Source organism: Phoenix dactylifera, chromosome 2, assembly GCF_009389715.1.
Source record: "Phoenix dactylifera cultivar Barhee BC4 chromosome 2, palm_55x_up_171113_PBpolish2nd_filt_p, whole genome shotgun sequence".
Classification (NCBI taxonomy): domain Eukaryota; kingdom Viridiplantae; phylum Streptophyta; class Magnoliopsida; order Arecales; family Arecaceae; genus Phoenix; species Phoenix dactylifera.
Genome location: NC_052393.1, coordinates 25,951,039 through 25,972,894, shown reverse-complemented (window position 1 = coordinate 25,972,894; position 21,856 = coordinate 25,951,039). Strand labels below are relative to the sequence as shown.

The 21,856-nt window shown below is 41.8% G+C and overlaps 2 protein-coding genes across 4 annotated transcripts; both read left to right on the top strand.

Moving 5' to 3' along the window:
* The first annotated feature begins 228 nt into the window (after nucleotides 1–228).
* On the top strand, nucleotides 229–9,604 carry LOC120103768 (sugar transport protein MST3-like). Of its 3 annotated transcripts, XM_039123767.1 has the most exons (6): nucleotides 229–458; nucleotides 2,066–2,116; nucleotides 6,194–6,347; nucleotides 6,449–6,771; nucleotides 7,104–7,733; nucleotides 8,982–9,604. In XM_039123767.1, exons 3-6 carry the CDS (start codon nucleotides 6,215–6,217, stop codon nucleotides 9,441–9,443), a joined length of 1,548 nt encoding a protein of 515 aa, XP_038979695.1. In that variant the 5' UTR covers nucleotides 229–458; nucleotides 2,066–2,116; nucleotides 6,194–6,214; the 3' UTR covers nucleotides 9,444–9,604. The 3 variants fall into 3 exon arrangements, with proteins under 3 accessions (XP_038979695.1, XP_038979696.1, XP_038979694.1); XM_039123768.1 differs by lacking the exon at nucleotides 2,066–2,116; XM_039123766.1 differs by lacking the exons at nucleotides 229–458; nucleotides 2,066–2,116 and having other exon boundaries at nucleotides 5,724–6,347.
* Nucleotides 9,605–19,475: 9,871 nt separating this feature from the next.
* On the top strand, nucleotides 19,476–21,508 carry LOC120109936 (3-ketoacyl-CoA synthase 1-like). The gene has a single exon (XM_039123765.1). It carries the CDS (start codon nucleotides 19,683–19,685, stop codon nucleotides 21,258–21,260), a length of 1,578 nt encoding a protein of 525 aa, XP_038979693.1. The 5' UTR covers nucleotides 19,476–19,682; the 3' UTR covers nucleotides 21,261–21,508.
* The last annotated feature ends 348 nt before the right edge of the window (nucleotides 21,509–21,856 follow it).

Here is a 21,856-nt window from a genome sequence, read left to right as displayed (position 1 = left end):
GCGTGTCGGATAGTCATCATCATCCGATGCGACCAGTCATGTCGAAGCTCAGGTGCTCGCCGAATTATTGGCCCAGAGCGTTATGGACGAGTGAGGGGTTATTGTAATATCCGGGCCCAATTTAAGCCCAATACTTTTTTGGGCTCGTACTTGAGTATTGGGCCAGGACACCTAATGGGCCCAACTGGGGCCCATTGTTGGCAGCTATTTGATGGCTGCTATCTCATAGCCTGAGGATGGATGTGACTAGGGTAGGGCCAGCTGGGAAGCTGTGGAAGACCCAGCTGTTAAGCCTTTCATGAGGAGGAAGCTGGGCGTGACACCTCGCACCCCACCTAAACCACTTAAAAACCTACTAGTTCTCCCTTCAAAAATCTCAAGAACCTGTGAACCGGCAGAGGAGGTGTCGGAATGGAGGCACTGGAGCACGGGATACTGCAATCTCCTTCGGAATCAAGGTAAATCCCTCCCGGCTACCTCCTTTCAATTGTTCAGCGTATGAATTAAAAGAAAAGAAGATGAAGGGGGAGGGGGTTAACCATGCGCAGCCAGGGACGTCGCCGACGGCGTGAACGTTGCCGGCCTCGGCTCGGCCGCAGGCACAGGCTGCGGACCGGCTGCGAGCACGGCCACGGACACGGCCGCAGGAGTCAGCCGCGGGCGCCGCCGGCCGTGGCGTGACCCCAAGCTCGGCCTCTCCCAAGCCGCCTCCTCTTCTTCCTTGAGATGGGAAGGGGAGGAGATTAGAGTGGGATAGGGGGGGGTCTCGGTGAAGAAGAAGAAGGGAGGAAAGAAAAGAAAATGAAAGAAAGAAGAAAAAGGAGAGAGGGAAGAGGGGACTCACCCGTGTGCGGCCGCGAGCGTCGCCGGCGCCGTTGGTCCCCGCCGCTGGCTCTTCCTCTCCCGAGATCCCTCTTCTCCATGGGAAGGAGAGAGGGTCGGCGACCACGGGCCGCGGCTGCTACAGGCGCCACAGGAGCCGCCTGCCGACCTCCATTCGGCCCCCCTCCCGAGCCCCGGCATGGGGTCGCCCCCTCTATGGTCACGGAAGAAGAGAGGGAAAGCAGAGAAGAAGGCAAGAAAGAAAAGAAAGAAAAGAAAGAAAAGAAGGAAAGAAGAAAAGGAATGAGGACTCACCGGCTTGTCATCGTGTGTGGCGGCCGCCGGCTTCGGCCGCGAGCACCGTCGGCACGATCGTCGACTGCAGGCACGGCCGAGAGCACCGCGGGCTCGGCCGGGGACGCCGCGGGGCTTGGCCGTGGGCATCGGCCGCAGGCGCGGCCGAAGGCGTCATGGGCCTGGCCGCGGACGCCGCCGGTCGTGGCCTGTCCCCCTTCTGCTCGCCGTCCTCCCTTCCGCTCGCCGTTCCCCCCTTCGTCGGAGAAGGGAGGAGGAGATCGGGATGAAAGAGAAGAAGGGAGGAGAAGAAGAAGCTTCGGGAAGGAGAAGAAAGGAAAAAAAAAAAAAAAAGGGGGAAAGGAAAAGAAAAAGAAAAGAAAAAGAAGGAAAAGAGAAGAAAAAAAAAAAAAGAAATGGGTTTAGCCAAATTTGACTAACCCAAGCCCAATTAGGCAGGGCTAAGTCTAAATCCGAGCCTAATTAGATTGGGCTAAGTCTGGGCGAGTCTAAACTATAAGTTGGGTTAAATCCGAGCTAATTTAGGTTAAATTGAAATGGGTCCGAACCCAATTAAGCAGAGTTGGTCTCAGCAGATCTAATTGATTGTGAATCAGGCTCAATTCAAGCCCAATTCAATTGACAGAAGGTCGAATTGACCTTGGGCTAATCCTGACTCAGGCCCAAATGAGCCACATTGACCAAATCAAAGGGCCCAATTGGCTGGACCCAATTATTAACGAAGCCCAATCCTTTAATTAAAAACCCAATCAACCCATGTGGACCTAATCTGGTTTTAAATCGAGCCCCAAAGGCTCTAAATTGGGTAAATTGGACTTGGGCTAGATCCTTGGATGGGATCCAAGCAAGTAAATTCATAGTATGATGAGCTAAGAGATTTTATAATAAATAAATGGGGAATAATGTAAACCCTATGATGTTGTTTTAGGTGATTAAGGATTTGTCACCTGGACTTGAGCAATTTGGAAAGCGAATTGAAGTAAGTAATCTGCCTTAATCTTATCGTAGATCTTGTATTACGTTTTATAAGATGAACCAGCGTTTTTCATACAATTTGAATTGTATACATGATTTGTGAAGAAAGTAAGTAATCTATCTTAATCTTATCGTAGATCTTGTATTACGTTTTATAAGATGAACCAGTGTTTTTCATACAATTTGAATTATATACATGATTTGTGAAGAAAGTAAGTAATCTGTCTTAATCTTATCGTAGATCTCGTATTACGTTTTATAAGGTGAACTAGTGTTTTTCATACAATTTGAATTGTATACATGATTGGTGAGAAAAGTAAGTAATCTATTTTAATCTTATTGTAGATCATATGAGTACTATGTTTGTTAAGTTTTTAAAGTGTTATTCATGCATGATATGTTATGATGGATAAGCAACTTGCCTAATCTCATAAACTATGGCCATGTATGTACCATGATTATACTTATATTTTAATCATGCATGCAAGTTAGTATAACGAAATACTATCTAGCCAAGAGGCACTATAATGGGCTCAAAGATGCTACCGATCGAATGCAACTGAGCTGGCCTTGCTAGTGGCCGAGAATAACTTCGCTGGCCTTGCTAGTGGCCGAGAATGACTAGCTGGCCCCGCCAGTGGCCGAATGGACTTCGCAGTAGCATCCGAGAGAATGGACCACGACATGCCAGGGGCACGGTTTCATATGCATACTTTATGAAAATGATATTTGAAGCATGATCATGAGGCTCATTTCAGAGCCTGGGTATATGAGGCGGGTGTTTCCAAATCCTGCAGATGCGTTTTGGGGAGAAGCAAAATCGGTGAGGGGTGAAGGACGCTTGCGTGAAGCCCCGGAACCGGCCAACATCTGGCAGGGGAGCCCCGTGTTTCCCCCTCATGTAGGCCCGATAGTCACGTGCCCTGCGAAGGCGGGCCGTGACATTTATGAACGTGCCTCGCCAAAGCATACATTGTTTTACAACGGGTTTTTGAATATATCCTTATGAAATGTTGTATTTTGCTAAAACCGCTATCTCCTTTAAATGATGCTAATCGCATGAATTCTTATGTTTTATGAAAATTTTGTTTGACTGAAAATACTGCTTTGTTTAAATTGCATACATATTATGCCATGATGATTATTAGATAAATATGCATGTCAGCTTCTCAAAACCTGATTTACATGTTTAGCCTACTAGTTGATCCGGTAGGATTATGCAGGATTACTTACTGAGCCGTGTAGCTCATATCCGTTCATTTACTTTTTCTTTCAGATCCTTACCACTGATAGCTGCCAGAGACACGTTAATTTGGTATCAGGGCTTCTTTCTTTTGGGGTAAAGCAAGTATACTTTTGTGTACATAAACTACATAGAAGCTCTGTATTTGGGTACTGACCAGCATGTTGTACTAAGAATGCTTTCACATGAAAAGATTCGGTTGGTTTGACTACCCTGTTACCCAGGTATGAGGCTGCGTGCTATTGTGGGCGGTAGTCGGCAATAGCACGGCCGTGTCACGGATCCGGGTCCGGGGCGTGACAGTTATGGCGTTGGAGTTACCCCCACTCAGTTGTCTGCAGTGGAAATGTATAGAAGAAATGCTGGAGAAGATAGTAGCAATGCAGAAGTTAGTAGACTTCGGGCAACAATTGAAGATATGAAGGATCGCCATTAGGCAGAGTTGGCGGAGCTGAAGCAGAACCAACAAACTTTGCAGTCTCAGCTTGAGCATATTTCATCTATGTTGCAGCGATTTCTCCCTCCTCAAGTAAATAACTATATATATTTGATGACTTTACATAATTATCACTTATTTTCTTTAGTTAATGATTTTCATATTCCTAACTTCTAAAGTTTTTTTTTTTTTTTTGTAGATTTCTGATACTTCAACAACTCGTAGAGATGATGATAGTGCTGAATCCGGTTCCTGATATTTTTGAGACAGTTATCTAAGAAGTTTTATATGTATTTTTCTTATATTTTTTAAAATATATTGTAATTCTAAACTTATTATGTAAATTTCATCATATATGACAATATGTATTTTTTGAATGATCTGAATGTTTGTTTTGATGTAAATGTAATGCAGGTTCATATTGCTATAATATGTTTCTTAATGTGTATTTGTTTTTCTAATTTTTTTTCAATAAAAAAACCACTCTCGACGCTTTAAAGCGTCGTTAAAAACCTCGTTTGGCACAAGCTGGCACGCTTTCGCCGACGCGAAAGCGCGTCGGTAATTACCGACGCAAATAATCGTCGGTAAAAACATGCGATAAGCGTCGGTCAAAATACAGCCACTAACCGCCACGCGACTGTTGTAGTTTATGCCGACGCTTTTTTGCATTGGAAAAAACCATACACCGACGCTTCACTAAGCATCGGCAAAGCTTGACTTTTGCCGACGCTGTTACTTAACGTCGGCAAAAACTTTCCCCACTCGGGTATCTCCGACGCTTTAGCGACGCTTGTCGTTGCGTCGGCGGTACTTTAGCCGACGCTAAAAAGCGTCGCTAAAGGTCAAAAAAAGCGCCGGAATAGGTCCTTTTTCCTGTAGTGTATTAGAATTGTCTTGAATCCTATTAATCATGGGAATTCGCTTACATAGATACTTATAACTCATTCTAATTGATTAATACAAACAATACTTTCAATTTTGTACAGTAGAAGATTTTCTCTCCAATTTGTGGTTGGATCGGAGAGAGCCAATTGGCCATCCTTGACAGGCACAATGGCCATGATATTTAACTCCATACAGAAACATAGGGCCTCTTTACGGTTTGGGAGAAAAGAGGGGGTATTTCATGGGAACATGGCATCCATCGCATCAAGATCTATCTTTTGGAACGACAATTTAGATAATTGGAACCTTCTTTTTTTTTTTTATCAAATGGGCCTTCCCTTGAGTAAGTTTGTGGTAGTATACATGGTGCATTCCCAAACAATAAAAAGGTCAGAGCCAGGTAGTCTCATTATTTAATTCTATTGATGGTGTCAACCTATTTTAGCAGCTAATACTGTTGGATTAGCACCATCTTAAAACCTTTTAGATCTCCAAAATATTAATGATATCACTAATATGCTCTTTATTGTGGATAATAAATAGGAAATAGCATTGTTGATAAAGCTCTTTATTTTGGATAATAGATAAGGTTGTTTAATATGGTTCTCTAATAAGATATTTATTATCTTATTAAATCATAAAGAACTTTTTATTAGTACTATAAAATAAATGCAGAATTTATGACATTATTAATACTCTTAATGTATGCTGATATTAATAACAAACACCTTTTATTAGTACCTTGAACATATCAATCATTAGATTACACTAATATTTTATTAATTTTTATTAATTCTAATGATCATAATCTTACTTAAAAGTGAATGTACAATCACTAATAACTCCACTATATTGTATTTAAATATCCACGAGATGCAATCTTCTTATTATATGCAGATTTGATCATGATTTTATTATTTCATAATAACATATTATTTTACTATATCGGTAGATATATATACTATTAGAATTTTCTATAGTGATAGCATGTCATAATACTAGTGTCAAAATTTTATTTTAGAAAATAATTAGGCTCTTATATCTACCCTATTCCATTATATTTCTATTATCTGTTCTATATTGCATTTTAAGAATAGCAAAAACAATGTAAAAAAATTGCACCCATACATCATGTGTTTAAATATATATACATACATGCATACATACATACGTACATATAGAATGGTAAAGAAGGAAATACTTGGTGAAAGAAACAAAAGAAGAAGGCCAAGTTGTTATTTCAGGAAACGAAAGGACAAAAGAGGAATAATATATCAAATAGAATGATGGTTTCTCATGCAAAAGGTGGAAAAAAAATAAAAATTAGTGGATCTTCTCTTTCCAATGTAATTGGTGGTGTTCCTTCATATTCGTGTGCCCGTAAATTCCGTCCAAACACGTCTTATGTTAGAATGTATTCCCTTGTTTTTTGGTATATAACATCTCCTCCTCCACCATCTCTTCTCCTTCCCCCTCCTCCCCCCTCCTCGCTTTCTTTCTTCCAAATATTGTAGGGGGATTCTTCAGCTTCGACCATGGCAGGAGGTGCGATCATAAGCAACAATGGAAGGGTAGAATACCCAGGGAAGATGACGCTCTTTGTTTTCCTCACCTGCCTTGTGGCCTCCTCTGGGGGACTTATCTTTGGTTATGACATCGGGGTTTCTGGTAACTTTAGAGAAAGAACACTCCCTAGTAATTTTGTATCCTTTTTAGCAGTTTGGACTAAGTTTGATGGATTTTTGGAATTCTCTTTGCTTCACTTCAAGGTGGGGTGACGTCGATGGATTCATTCTTGCTAAAGTTCTTCCCGTCAGTTTACAAGGAGGAGAAGGAGAACGTAAGCACCAACCAATACTGCAAGTTTGACAGCCAGCTTCTTACTGCCTTCACATCATCTCTATACTTAGCAGCGCTCATTGCTTCATTCGTTGCATCTACAATGACAAGAATGTATGGGAGGAGGTGGTCAATGTTTGTGAGTGGAGTTTCCGTTCTCGTGGGTTCTGCCCTTAATGGTTTAGCAGAGAATGTGCTTATTCTCATCGTTGGTCGCATCCTTCTTGGTGTTGGTGTAGGATTCGCGAATCAGGTAAGAAATGATCCGAATCATCTTTTGCTAGCAATAATCATGATTACTTGAAGAATATTTATATCTTGAATATATAAACATAGAATGACATCCTTCTACAATATTTAACCTTTTAGATAAAGTTTTTTTAAAAAAAGTTTCCTAGTTTTGAAATTTGGAAATTATCTACAACTGCTACGTATCTTAAATTTCTCTAAATCCAACTTCTATTTATAAGCATTTCAAGATGATGATGATGATATGGGTGAATGCTAATCTTTTGTTATCTTGATATATTAATCATTTTGTCACTATTGAACAACATTCTCTTGCGCTTTTATTTATATATGCAGTCTGTACCAGTGTATCTTTCTGAGATGGCACCTGCGAGGCTTCGAGGCATGCTCAATATTTGTTTCCAACTCATGACTACAATTGGGATATTTGTTGCCAATGTTGTCAACTATGGAACTGCTAAAATTAGTGGTGGGTGGGGTTGGCGCGTTAGCCTTGCGCTTGGTGCTGTTCCTGCTGTGATTATAACCATTGGCTCACTGTTTCTCTTTGACACCCCTAACTCCCTTATTGAGCGTGGCCATAAAGAGAAGGCTAAAGTTGTGCTCTCCAGGATTCGTGGCACTGATGATATCTATCATGAGTATGATGATCTGGTGGTAGCGAGTGAGGAGTCCAAAGCTGTGAAGCACCCCTGGTCTAATATACTAAAGAGGAAGTATCGACCGCAGCTCACCATGGCCATCCTCATCCCCTTCTTCCAACAAGTCACTGGCATTAACGCTATCATGCTATATGCTCCTGTTCTCTTCAAGACAATTGGTTTTGGCACCGAGGCCTCCCTCATGTCTGCTGTAATTATTGGTGTTGTCAAAGTCCTTTCGACGTTAGTCTCCATTGCCACCGTCGACAAGCTCGGTAGGAGGGTGCTCTTTTTACAAGGTGGCACACAAATGATCATATGCCAGGTAACAATGAGCATGAATTCGTAACTTCGATTAGTAGCAAGGTCATTGTCGATAGCTTCATTCATTGTGAGCAAGTTGAACATTTTGTTGTTTTTTCTGAAATTGCAAGCTTGACGCTTTCTCGATTTCCCTAACAACCTTTGCAATGAGATTATTAATAGAATTTCTTATAAATTATTCTCGCAATTGGCTTTAATTCTAGAAATTTTAAAACCAAATCGTTCTTCTTCTTGGGCATCAGATACAAGTTCCAAGTTACTATTAAGTTTAGGAAAGATTTGTAAACAGGTTGCAATGTGTTGGCTCTCTCTAATCTCTTCAAGTATGCAACCTGTAAGAATGTTAGACTTAGAGATAGTTTGATGCGCTGTAATTTAGTTCTCCTCCATTCTTGATGATCAAGCATTTTAGAAGTTCTAAAAAACCTTCTACTCCTGCTTCAAGACCTGCCACTTTCTAATCAACTGGTTTCTTTAACCTAGTTGGGCACTACTGTAGCCAATTCTCCATAGTCTTCTTGATCATCTAGGAATTTTTGATCCCTCGTCTCAGTCCTTTTTATGGCTTTTCCCTGTGCACAAGATTCAGGATTTTTAATTAGCTCCTTTGCATGAACAAGATCTTGAAAGCAGAGAATATGATGAAATAAAATTGGAACTACTAGAAATATTCCAGCCACTTATGAATATTCCAGAAGAGATCATTGATCATTTCTTTTTTTTATTGGTGCAACTTCTCTAAATCTTTTTGGTTCTCTTTTAGTTTTCTCTTGCTTCGTCCTCTATTCATTCCCATGGATGTATTGCTTCTTTGGAAGTTGTGGAGAATTTTGACTATTAGTGCCTATTGCAGACCTGATAGATAAAAACAACGTTTTTTCTTCATCTGTTCCCTGGGTTCTTTGGCTAATTGAGAAAGAGCTAATTAATTTCCAACAACTTGTTATTGATAGAATCCATTATTCTTTCTCTTGTCTTTTGTAATTGTTTCCTTCCTTCTCCTTTCCTTCTTCCATTTCTTTTCTTTGCTTTTGCAGCTCTCATGTTCTTAATGAAAGCAAGTTGGGTCCTCCTAACTCTTTTCTCAAAAAAAAAAAAAAAAATCACTTTTTGAAAATAATGAAAGTTGATAATTTGGTATTCTTCTTTGAATAATTTAATGAAGCTAATGATTGATGCTTGAACTTTATATTTCAATTCTTCTATATATTTTCTTACACACATATTGAAATATTCTGCTGTGACGCAGATTATAGTGGGGACATTGATTGCGATCAAGTTTGGGACTGAGGGACATGCAATTGTATCAAAACCTTATGCTATCTCTGTGGTGGTGTTCATTTGCCTCTATATGGCTGGCTTCGCATGGTCATGGGGTCCACTTGGATGGTTGGTCCCTAGTGAGATATTTCCTCTTGAGATCCGGTCGGCAGGCCAAAGCATCACAGTCTCTGTCAATATGTTTGTTACCTTCGTCAATGCGCAAATATTCCTTACTCTCTTTTGCCACATGAAATTTGGGCTCTTCTACTTCTTTAGTGGGTGGGTGACCATGATGACCATCTTTATTGCCCTATTCCTACCTGAGACCAAGAATGTGCCCATTGAAGAGATGGTCCTTGTGTGGAAAAAACATTGGTTTTGGGGCAAGTTCATTGCTGATGAGGATGTTCATGTTGGAAATATTGGGATGAGCAACAGCAAACCATGAGCCACTGATGGATGATCTGTTTAGAATTCTTTTCTTTCTTTTATTTGTTGTAATCGAGCTTAAAAATCTTGACCTCTTGTGGCCACCTATATCACTCATGAAGACTTCGAGCTGAAGAAAGCAAATTATGAATGAATAAAGCACAATTTGTACGCTTTGTAGCTCTTTATCTTTGTATGTTGCATGAGAAAATACAAGTCAAGAAGGAACACAAGATCCACATTAAATATAATTGTAATGCATCAAAAAAATCCACTTAATTCTTATATAACATTTTTTTGGGCGACAATATAATTAAGCGAAAAGGTGATTGTTTTTGAAATAAAAGAAGTTACTAAATTTGAACCATGAGAGAGATGCGTTGAAATGTCACCTAGATATAATTTCAAATAGGTACGTCGATGTTTGAAGATTATTTGTAGCATATAAGTTATAGAGAATGGTTATATGTAATATTAGAAGATTTGGTGATGTAAAACTTCCTCTCCGGCTCAAAACAATTTCCAAGATACCATTATCTTATCTTCTAGCATGCGGACACCCCTACAAGGAGGGCCAGAACATGATCTAGAGAGGCCGTGGAGTCGCTATTGGCTCATTAAAGAAAGAAAAAAAAATGAAAAAAAGGCAAGGCAAAGGTTTGATAATGGTGGTCAATGAGCCTCGAGCCTCAATAAGAGTTGGGTGTACTGTTGGGGAAGGTTTGAAGGTCAAGGCACTCCTTTAATCCTGGACAAAAAAAGTCTAGGCCTAGAATTTAGGGGCTTTGATAGTGATGGGCTCTACAAGGGGTTAGGGTTACAGATCTTGGACCATATCAACATACCTAAATGCCTTAAAAATAAAAATATAGCATAGATTGATCCACGAGGATTATCAGATTTGACGTGGATCACTCTGGCCACTACAGAAGGATTGGATAGAATCTAGAAGTGAGATTTGCTACATTGGCAAGCCGAATTGCTTGCCAAAGTTCTAGAGGCCATACTTGCTTAGATTGTATCTATTTGAGGTGCTCTCTTTATGAAATCTAGTATTCTTTCAAGCTCTATGACATTGCTCCCTAAATGATCAAGGCTAACTTCTATTGTTTGGATTTTGAAACGAGTTGGTTAAGTAAAACTTTTTTTTTTAGGGATACTTCGATTGTGCATATCTTCCAATTTAGGAATAATTAAATGAAGTAGCTAGAGACAAAGTTGAAGTTGAAGTGGAGATCTACCTCATGTAGGATTTTAGGAATAATTAAGCATCATCTCTGCTTCTCGGCTTTGTTTCGTTTTTGCATTTGTTTCTCCTCATGGCAATTATAGCATTCATCCAAAGAAAGGGAGGGCAAATCTCACCTGAAGATTTTATTTAGAAGATCAAATCAATGCGTTTTTCTGTTTCCTAAGCATCATCTCTGCTTCTCGGCTTTGTTTCGTTTTTGCATTTGTTTCTCCTCATGGCAATTATAGCGTTCATCCAAAGAAAGGGAGGGCAAATCTCACCTGAAGATTTTATTTAGAAGATCAAATCAAGGCGTTTTTCTGTTTCCTAAGCATCATCTCTGCTTCTCGCCTTTGTTTCGTTTTTGCATTTGTTTCTCCTCATGGCAATTATAGCATTCATCCAAAGAAAGGGAGGGCAAATCTCACCTGCAGATTTTATTTAGAAGATCAAATCAAGGCGTTTTTCTGTTTCCTAAGCATCATCTCTGCTTCTCGCTTTTGTTTTGTTTTTGCGTTTGTTTCTCCTCATGGCAATTATAGCATTCATCCAAAGAAAGGGAGGGCAAATCTCACCTGCAGATTTTATTTAGAAGATCAAATCAAGGCGTTTTTCTGTTTCATAAGCATCATCTCTGCTTCTCGGCTTTGTTTCGTTTTTGCGTTTGTTTCTCCTCATGGCAATTATAGCATTCATCCAAAGAAAGGGAGGGCAAATCTCACCTGAAGATTTTATTTAGAAGATCAAATCAAGGCGTTTTTCTGTTTCTTAAGCATCATCTCTGCTTCTCGGCTTTGTTTCGTTTTTGCATTTGTTTCTCCTCATGGCAATTATAGCATTCATCCAAAGAAAGGGAGGGCAAATCTCACCTGAAGATTTTATTTAGAAGATCAAATCAAGGCGTTTTTCTGTTTCCTAAGCATCATCTCTGCTTCTTGCCTTTGTTTCGTTTTTGCATTTGTTTCTCCTCATGGCAATTATAGCATTCATCCAAAGAAAGGGAGGGCAAATCTCACCTGAAGATTTTATTTAGAAGATCAAATCAAGGCGTTTTTCTGTTTCCTAAGCATCATCTCTGCTTCTCGGCTTTGTTTCGTTTTTGCATTTGTTTCTCCTCATGGCAATTATAGCATTCATCCAAAGAAAGGGAGGGCAAATCTCACCTGAAGATTTTATTTAGAAGATCAAATCAAGGCGTTTTTCTGTTTCCTAAGCATCATCTCTGCTTCTCGGCTTTGTTTCGTTTTTGCATTTGTTTCTCCTCATGGCAATTATAGCATTCATCCAAAGAAAGGGAGGGCAAATCTCACCTGAAGATTTTATTTAGAAGATCAAATCAAGGCGTTTTTCTGTTTCCTAAGCATCATCTCTGCTTCTCGTCTTTGTTTCGTTTTTGCATTTGTTTCTCCACATGGCAATTATAGCATTCATCCAAAGAAAGGGAGGGCAAATCTCATCTGAAGATTTTATTTAGAAGATCAAATCAAGGCGTTTTTCTGTTTCCTAAGCATCATCTCTGCTTCTCGCCTTTGTTTCGTTTTTGCATTTGTTTCTCCTCATGGCAATTATAGCATTCATCCAAAGAAAGGGAGGGCAAATCTCACCTGAAGATTTTATTTAGAAGATCAAATCAAGGCGTTTTTCTGTTTCCTAAGCATCATCTCTGCTTCTCGTCTTTGTTTTGTTTTTGCATTTGTTTCTCCTCATGGCAATTATAGCATTCATCCAAAGAAAGGGAGGGCAAATCTCACCTGAAGATTTTATTTAGAAGATCAAATCAAGGCGTTTTTCTGTTTCCTAAGCATCATCTCTGCTTCTCGCCTTTGTTTCGTTTTTGCATTTGTTTCTCCTCATGGCAATTATAGCATTAATCCAAAGAAAGGGAGGGCAAATCTCACCTGAAGATTTTATTTAGAAGATCAAATCAAGGCATTATAAAAAAAAAGGAAAGAACAGAAGGAGCGATAAGAAAACAAAATATGAAAATATGGGGAAACAAAGAAAAAATTATAATCAAGATAAGAAGTTTGCTTGACACCCAAAGGATTAAAGTGGAAATATCGATCCTTATTAGATGTTCGAAGATTTGATTGTTCCGCTCCTTCCACCACATCCAAAGGATTGTAAAAGTAAGAGAGGCCATCTCCATTTGTAGGTCCAAGCTATAACGCCCCAATGGTGAGCAAATAGATTCAACATCTGATGGGTTGTAGTAGAAGTTGAAGTATCCATTTATGGTTCTCCAAACTTGTTAGGAGAGTGGGCAATTGAGAACAATATGTTTATGTATTTCTTGGTCAGCATTGCATGGGACTCATTGATTTGGCATAGGTCATTTGCACTTTGCTAAGTTGTCTAGTAAGGTGAAGAGGATTTCTTTGTGAGGTAATCATAATTTCAGGATTTGCCTTGCCCAAAAGTAGGAGAGACCACCTGAATTTAGGAATTTGTAGTAGGAATTCATAGTAAAAGTATTGGTGGTGGTCTATTTGGAAGAATAGGTATGAGATTCTACCATGTTGATGGAGTCCAACAGATAGTAGTGCAGCTTTGAGTGCTCATTCTGGATAAATTGATCCAATGGCATGTTGACTAGATGGCTTGAGGGGAGATATTTGAGTCCCTGATTTGCTTTGATCCTTTGACAGGAGAATCCCAAGCAAAGGCAAAGAAGGGAAGTTGGTGGCAATGGTAGTACTGGAGGGGAGCTAGGGATCTTACCAAACTCTAAGGTGAACACCATTCCCTAATTTAATTTGCAAGCTGCATAGGAAGCTATTAAAGCATTGCAGCATAACTTTCCAAAAATGGGATGCAAGAACTTCTAGACTCTTGGAGGTGAAGAATGGAGAACTTATTGCGTAATAATAAAGGTTGGAAATGTCCAAGCCATGCCCCTAAGCGAGCCCATCCTAAATTATTTTGTCAACCTTCAGGCTGGGCTTAGATCCAAAAATTTTGGGTTTTTCTGGATGGGAGCTGGGTGCAATTCTTGGTGGCCGAAATGAAGGAAAGTGTTTGGAAGAAGGAGAGACTAAGGACACGCATTCCTATTTTCTAAGAGTGGGATTTTAGAAGGAAATTCCTTAATTGTGGGCGTGGGAATTAGTTTAGGAAGTTTACTTGCTTATGGAGTATTTTATTTTAGGAAGTCTGGTTTTAGTATACTCCTTGATTTAAGGAGGATTACTTGTCTTTAATTTAGGAAATTTGAAATTGAAATTTGAATTGTCCATTAATTTAGAAAGTTGTTGAGGTCTTTAGGAGGTCCTTTAAATATTTGCCTCTTATATTTTGTATGGACATTTTTGTATCAATGAAAAAACTTGAAACACTTTGCTCAAACTTTGTCTTGAAATAGTTTAGATGCTAACCCAAGTTAGTCCTAGCTCTATCTATCATTTTTTCTTGATTTTAGGTGCTGCCTTGAGGTAGTCCTTGAATCACCAACCACCCAACATGCGAATTATACTTAATTTTTCTATATACCAAAAGAGAGGCTTCCATCACCCTACCATGGTCCTCCACTGCCCTACTTCCCTCCTCTCCTCTTCTTAATTAATCTCATGGGTAACTGCCCCATTCTTTGCATCTTCCCTCCTCTCCTCTTCTTAATTAATCTCATGGGTAACTGCCCCATTCTTTGCATCTTCCCTCCTCTCCTCTTCTTAATTAATCTCATGGGTAACTGCCCCATTCTTTGCATCTTTAGGGCTCGTTTGGTTCGCGGGAAGTATTTTCCCTCCTAGGAATATGATTCCTGGGAATCAGATTCCTAGGAAGAGGATACCTAGGAAAGTACTTTTGGCATGTTTGGTTAACCATGGGAAAGTGACAAATTTCCAAAGTGCTTATGTTTGGTTGACCATCCACTTTCCTAAGAAAGTTATGTATAATTCCTATTATGCCCTTAATAAAAATTAGGTCTTTAATGCCTCTTTAATGCTTCTTTAATGCTGAAGGGTCTTTTTGGGAAAAAATAAAAAAGGAGTGATTCCCACCTCATGGGAAAGTAACTTTCCCATGTTTCTCATGGAAAAGACTTTCCCATGAAATGTGGGAATCATATTCCCATGGGAATACAACTTTCCCATCTCTCTCCTTTGAAAACTCCAACCAAACAAGAGGTATTTCATTACTTTCCCGTTGACCACACTTTCCCCCCTCCTTTTCCTGCGAACCAAACGAGCCCTTAAGCATTAGCTGTAGCCCTACCAATTCGCTCTCCAACTCCTCCAGCGAGAGCCCAGCTGAAAATGTACACGAGCCCTAATTCTAAGCCCAACCTGATCTAAAAATTCTTAGGCCTACCCCATAGTCTGATCCGAAGTTGGCCCAGCTCGACGGGCCTCAGGATGGCTCGAGCCGAGTTCCAGCTTTACATAATATTTCTCCAAAATCAAATTCTGCCGAGGTCACTAGGTTTGTTGTAAAAGTCGCCATCTCCACTTACTCAAAAAGCATCATTGCCAGTTTTGCCTTCACGTTTAGGTTTGTAGCTTTATTTTTAGAGTTGCTTAGAAAGAAGCCTCCAGATAATATAGTCTGAACAGTATATGAGCCAAGAGGATAAGGAGAAGAGAAACATGAAAAATTATGGTAATATAGGTACAACCGCGTTGACGAGGACTAAATGTCCTACCGTAAAAAAAGAACTTTCCATCGAGCAAGCTTGTGATCAACTAGGTCTACTCACAGAGGAAGACAAATGATGACTTTGAGTAATTAATATTTTGCCCTAGGAACAGCTCAAAAGCATAATGAAAGAACTGTATACTAGCATTTAACTAAACTATTGCTCATAGAAGGAGATGATGCCTTTGGAGTGATTACACCCACTTCCTAGGCCTCGTAAAAAAAGAAACAAGGAATATGACCATCTAGAAGGAAAAGGGTGAGGGCCCAGTCCATTGACCGGTCCATGGTCCAGCACAATTATTAAGGCATGACCCCCCCTAAAAAAAAGAAAAGTCACGTGATTGGCACGTGACGTAAATGAGGAGGACTCTCAATGGGAGTCCGACTCCTCCCCGAGTCCGGCGAAAGGAAGAATTCCCAGGGCACGCTAGATTCCGGTGAACCCAAGGAATCGATCTATAAAATCCCTCTTCCCTTTCCTTCGAGCACCTCGCCGTCGAGTTCCAAGCAACCACTGTTTGATTCTCTTCCTCCTTGCAGCATCGCAGTCACCGTGCTCGTCGGGGAGTGCAGCCGAGTACCTCGCCAGAGTTGACCGCCATTGACGGCCTGATTAGATCTACCGGCCGTCGGATTTGGCTATGAGAGGTCCCCCTGTTTTAAATTTTTCTCCCCTGTTCCGGTGTGGATCCATCATTATTTGGGGCCAAGGGTCCTGTCGGAGCTCTAATGGGGTTCTCGTCCACCTCCATGACCTGAGGTAGAGCCATTATCGGCCGGTGAGCTCCGTTCTTCTCCTTTTTTTTGAGTCGATCTAAGGTTGGTTTTCCTTGTTTTCTCCCCATCACCGGCCACCGTGGTCGATGTTGTTGCTGCCATGATCGTTGCCGGAGCCGGCCGGAGCTGCTGCCGTCGGGGGTGGCCGCCGTGGGGGCAGCCGCCGTGACGGTTCTCTCTCTTAGATGGTTCTCTCTCTTACTTTCTATCTCCTTCTCTGTCCTGCTCTCTCTCTCTCTCTCGTGTTTCTCTCTCTTTATCATGACCCTTGGAGGATTACCAGGATAGCATCGTGCAATCAGGGACCCTGAACGAGTATTGGTACTGGTTGCATGACCAGGGGCTCCGAGGGCACGCAATACATAATTATTCAATTTATCAACTGAATAATATTGGGACATGAGTCATCATGTATATAAACTATTTTGTGCATCAGTTATTTTGTTTTGTATGGTATATGATGACTTCTTATTATATATTTATTTGTTAAGTATATATAGATCTTTATGAAAGAGTGTATCATGTATTACGATTTTTGTGAACTTTGGTACTTGCGTGTTTCGAATTTTGTAAAAGAGTATGATGTTTAGTTATACTCAGATAACAAGCATGTAATTGAATTATGGGTTGTGGTACTCAGGACTAGCCACGCTGTTGATGCCCCGCCATGGGTCAGAAAAGTGGGACTTGTTGATACTTCGCCACATGCTGGAAATATAGTATTATTGATGCCCCCGTCACAAGTTTGAAACATGGTACAGTTGATGCCCCGCTATGGGGCAGAAATATGGTTATGGTAGTATAGAATTGAGAATCTAAATATTATCAATCCGATATACTAATTTGAAATATTTATTTTATGTGATTATTGCATTAGAATGATATGTGTTTGCTATGCTCATTTTGTGATTATAGTATTTTGTGGCATGAAATTTATATAAAAATGATTTGATATTTCTCTCATTTGTTATTATAAAGGTGTGGATGTGTGGGAATTTTTATTGGGCTAGAAAAGCTCAAAAGGGTGGGTCTGGAGTCCAAGCTTTAGAGCCATAAGTTAGTTTATTTTCTGATATTGATGAACATCAAAAAAATTTGTAGTTGAGCAAGTTGGTTATATTTAGTCGAATAAATTGCTCATTAACTGCTGATTTAAACTTATGGAATTATTGGAATTTGATTATCTTAAACCTTGCAAGGTGTCTGAGACATCGCTGTAGGGTTCATGTGGCCGTATCACGCGGTCGACTCAGATAACGGGTTTAGGGCAGGACAAAAGATAGGGAAATGGGAGGTCCACTTATATATGGATGGTTATGATGATGAGTTAAGCAAGGTCTAAGTCCATTGTTCAGAGAGTACAAAGATTATTAGGATAGCCTTGATCCAACCGCACAAATGAGGTTTAGCTTTTCCAAGATGGTGAACTGAAAATAACAATTCACCTTATCAAAGGCCTCTTCAAATCTAGTTTAAGCAGTGCCCCTTCATCCTTTTGGGATTTGCAGCGGTTGATGGTCTCTTGTGCAGTGACAAAACTATCAAGAATGAATCTCTCACGCAGAAAAGCACTTTGGGAAGTGCTGATAATATTATAGATTACACGTACCCTTCAGACGGTTGGCTAGCACTTTGGAAATGATTTGGACGATGCCATTAATAAGCATAGTCTATGCTCGTTTTGTTGTATGAGGACGTAAGAGTAGTTTAAATGACTGGGATTCACCAAGCCCTCCAAAGAACTATGAGATAGAGAGTTGAAGGCAGCAACTTGTTCCGCCTTGATGGCCGACCAAATGGTCAAAGTGGAACCCATCAGGGCATTGGCCTTTATCTTTACCCAACTCGGAGACTGATTGCCCGGTCTCTTCTTCAGAAAAAAATTATCATCTAACGAAGAAAGGCCAGGGTTCGGTGGATGTAGTTATGGCAACTATGATCTAAATTAGGGCATGTTTGGTTTGCGGAAGGAATATGATTATTGGGAAGCAGATTCCTAGGAAGAGAATGCCTAAAAAAGTACTTTCGACATGTTTGGTTGACAATCTACTTTTCTGGAAAAGTTATGTATAATTTCTATTATACCCTTAATAAAAATTAGGTTTTTAATGTCTCTTTAATGCTTCTTTAATGCTGAAGGGTTTTTTTGGGAAAAAAATAAAAATGGAGTGATTTCCGCCTCATGGGAAAGTAACTTTCCCATGTTTCTCATGGGAAAGACTTTTCCATGAAATGTGAGAATCATATTCCCATGGGAATACAACTTTCCCATCTCTCTTTTTTGAAAACTCCAACCAAATAAAAGGCATCTCACTACTTTCTCATTGACCACACTTTCCCCCTTCTTTTCCCGCGAACCAAACGAGCCATAAATGTAGGAATCATATTCCCATGGCAATACAACTTTTCCGTCTCTCTCCTGTAAAAACTCCAACCAAACAAGAGGCATCTTATTACTTTTCCGTTGACCACACTTTCTCCCCTTCTTTTGCCGCGAACCAAACGAGCCCTTAGTGTTGTTTACAGTCTTCCCCATTCTCTCCTAATTGGTTTTTTTTTTTGGCTGAAAGCGGAAGTCTTATACATAACGTGTACGGATATAGATAATAAAATCAACAAACAATACATCATGGAGAGCAGTAGGTAACTCTGGCTTTTCCTCTCATAGGTGGTCCTCTAAGTGGTTAGCAATAAAAGAAGCTACTCAATTTGCCGTCCCATTAATCTCTTTAAACACATGTTTTGCTTGAAGCACCAGTCCATCAAAAATCATGGTCCAGAAATCTCTCACCAGCAGATGGTGATTGGTTTCTCTTCAAAAAAGAAATCAAGAGTATTGATAGCTCCTTATAATCTGGCTGAAGCATCACAATGACGCTAAAATTTTCTCCAAATGATATGTTTCTAGTGTTATCGAAGATGAAAAGATGCTAGTAGCAGCCAACTTGCAGTACACGCGTTATAAATTGAAAAAGTGGGAAGCAGCTAAGAGTTCCGATCGCCTTTAATAAGTTAGGAAGCGACTGGATACACCAACTAACACGTGTATCCTAACTTAAAATCATTCAATACCTACGGTTGGCTGATGGACATGGACCCAATGCATGCAGTCCGCGAGAGACGTAATTAAACCATCGCCCGAAATTTCAAGCAGCCAGAGTGGCTTTTTTTTTTTTGACCTTTGGGTGTTTCTCCAGGTGTCAACAGTTCAAGCTGATGACCCACCCATCAGCCCGAATTTAATTGCACCAACACCAACAGCAAACCATCAACCAAGAAGCGAGACAGAGAGACGGATACTTGTACGCATCTAAGACCGTTGGGATTTTAATTTCCTCTCTTTCCCGGTAGTTGAGCGCTCCCCCGCCCCCTTCGCAAAGTACTCTCATTAATAGGCGACCAGCCCCACCTATCCATCCATCCAGCCCTCTTGTAGCCCAGCTGCCTCTTGACCTCGCGGCCACGCCTTCTTTCCTCTCTCTTTGTCATTCATAAACGCACCCTGCAGCTTCGTTTTGAACAAACTAAGGCGTTTCGCTTCCTATAGATATATCCTCTGATGTTCTCCCCTTCTCAACTTCTCTATATTCGATACTCTCTCCATTGGCGAGGATGGAGGTGACTGAGCCTTCTGTGATGGACCGAGAACAGCTGACCGCCGAGATGGACTTCAATGACTCGTCGATCGTCATCAAAATCCGCCGCCGCCTTCCCGACTTCCTCCAGTCGGTGAAGCTCAAGTATGTGAAGCTCGGCATTCGCTACACCAACCCCTATGCCTTCCTCTCGGTTCCTCTCCTGGCCCTGGCGGCCACCTCCTTGCTCCGGCTCGACCGCATGCTGACCATGCCGGCGCAGCTCTCTGTCGACCTCGCGACCTGCCTCGTTTCATCTGCCGTCATGGCAGTCCTCCTCGCCGCCTACTACTTCCAGCGGCCGCGCCCTGTCTACCTCATCGACTTCGCGTGCTACAAGCCGGACGACAAGCACAAGATCTCCAAGGAGGGGTTCCTCGAGATGACGGAGAGCACGGGGAGCTTCACGGCGGAGTCCCTCGACTTCCAGACCAAGATCGCCAAGCGGTCCGGGCTCGGGGACGAGACGTACCTCCCGCCGGGCATTCAGGCGCGGCCCCCCAGGCTGTGCCTGGCCGAGGCCCGCCTCGAGGCGGAGGCCGTCATGTTCGGCTGCCTCGACGCACTCTTCAAGACAACCGGCATCGACCCGCGGCGCGACGTCCGAATTCTCATCGTGAACTGCAGCCTCTTCAACCCGACCCCATCACTAACGGCCATGATCGTCAACCACTACAGGATGAGGGAGGATATCAAGAGCTTCAACCTCGGCGGAATGGGGTGCAGCGCCGGACTGATATCTATCGACCTAGCGAAAGACCTGCTGCAGGCCAACCCGGATTCGTACGCCATCGTGGTGAGCACGGAGAATATTACACTGAACTGGTACTTCGGCAACGACCGGTCGATGCTGCTGTCCAACTGTATCTTCCGCATGGGCGGCGCGGCGGTGCTGCTCTCGAACCGGAGAAGCGACGCGGGGCAGGCCAAGTACCGGCTGGTGCACACGGTGCGGACGCACAAGGGGGCCAACGACGGGTGCTATGGCTGCGTGTACCAGCGTGAGGACGGGAACGGGGCGGTCGGGGTGTCGCTGGCGAGGGAGCTGATGGCGGTGGCCGGCGACGCGCTGAAGACGAACATCACGACGCTGGGGCCCTTGGTGCTGCCTCTGTCGGAGCAGCTCAAGTTTCTGACGACGCTGGTGGCGCGGAGAGTGTTTCGGCTCAGGGGGGTCCGGCCATACATCCCAGACTTCCGGCGAGCGTTCGAGCATTTCTGCGTGCATGCCGGGGGAAGGGCGGTGCTTGAGGAGGTGCAGAAGAACTTGGGGCTGGGGGAGCGGGACATGGAGCCGTCGAGGAGCGTCCTGCATCGGTTCGGGAACACGAGCAGCAGCTCCCTATGGTACGAGCTCGCGTACGCGGAGGCCAAGGGGAGGGTGGCGAGCGGGGACAGGGTGTGGCAGATTGGGTTCGGGTCAGGGTTCAAGTGCAACAGCGCGGTTTGGCTGGCGATCCGGGACGTGCCGCCGGTGGGAAGCGCCGTCGGCGGCCGCCGTGGAGGCGGGTGCAACCCTTGGGCCGACTGCATTGATAGCTACCCGGTTAAATGACACGCTGGCTGTGACCTACTATCTACTGCTGTAATGTTGGGAAAGGCAAGAACATAAGTTAATTGCCTTTTACTTGTTTATTTTTTATTTTCCTTTTTTCAGCTTTCACATAATAGCTGTGCTAGGCTGTAAACGTGTGGCTCATTCAATACGATGTTTAGTGAAAGGAAGCTTGAAGTTATAATATAGATGAGATTGTTTGATTTATGGCATGTTTAATGAAATTAAAGCAAGCTTGAAGTTAGCTAGAGATGGCATTGCTCTACTCATATTATTGCTTGTTAGTTCCACTTCCATCCAGAGCTAACCAGAGCGAAAGGAATAAGGAACTCAGAAGACTCGTTTGGTCCGCAAAAAAAAGAGGGGAAAAGTATGGTCAACAAAAAATTTTAAAAAATATTTTTTGTTTGGTTGGAATTTTTTCTTTTAAAAAAAGATAAAAAAGTAGCATTCCCATTGAAATAAGATTTCCATATTTTATAAAAAAAAAACTTATGAGGAATATGAAAAAGCTACTTTCCCACTAGTTGGGAATTGAGGTCTTTTTTTTTTCAAAAGTACTTTTTTTTTTGATAGCAGCAGTACGCCCCTGAAAG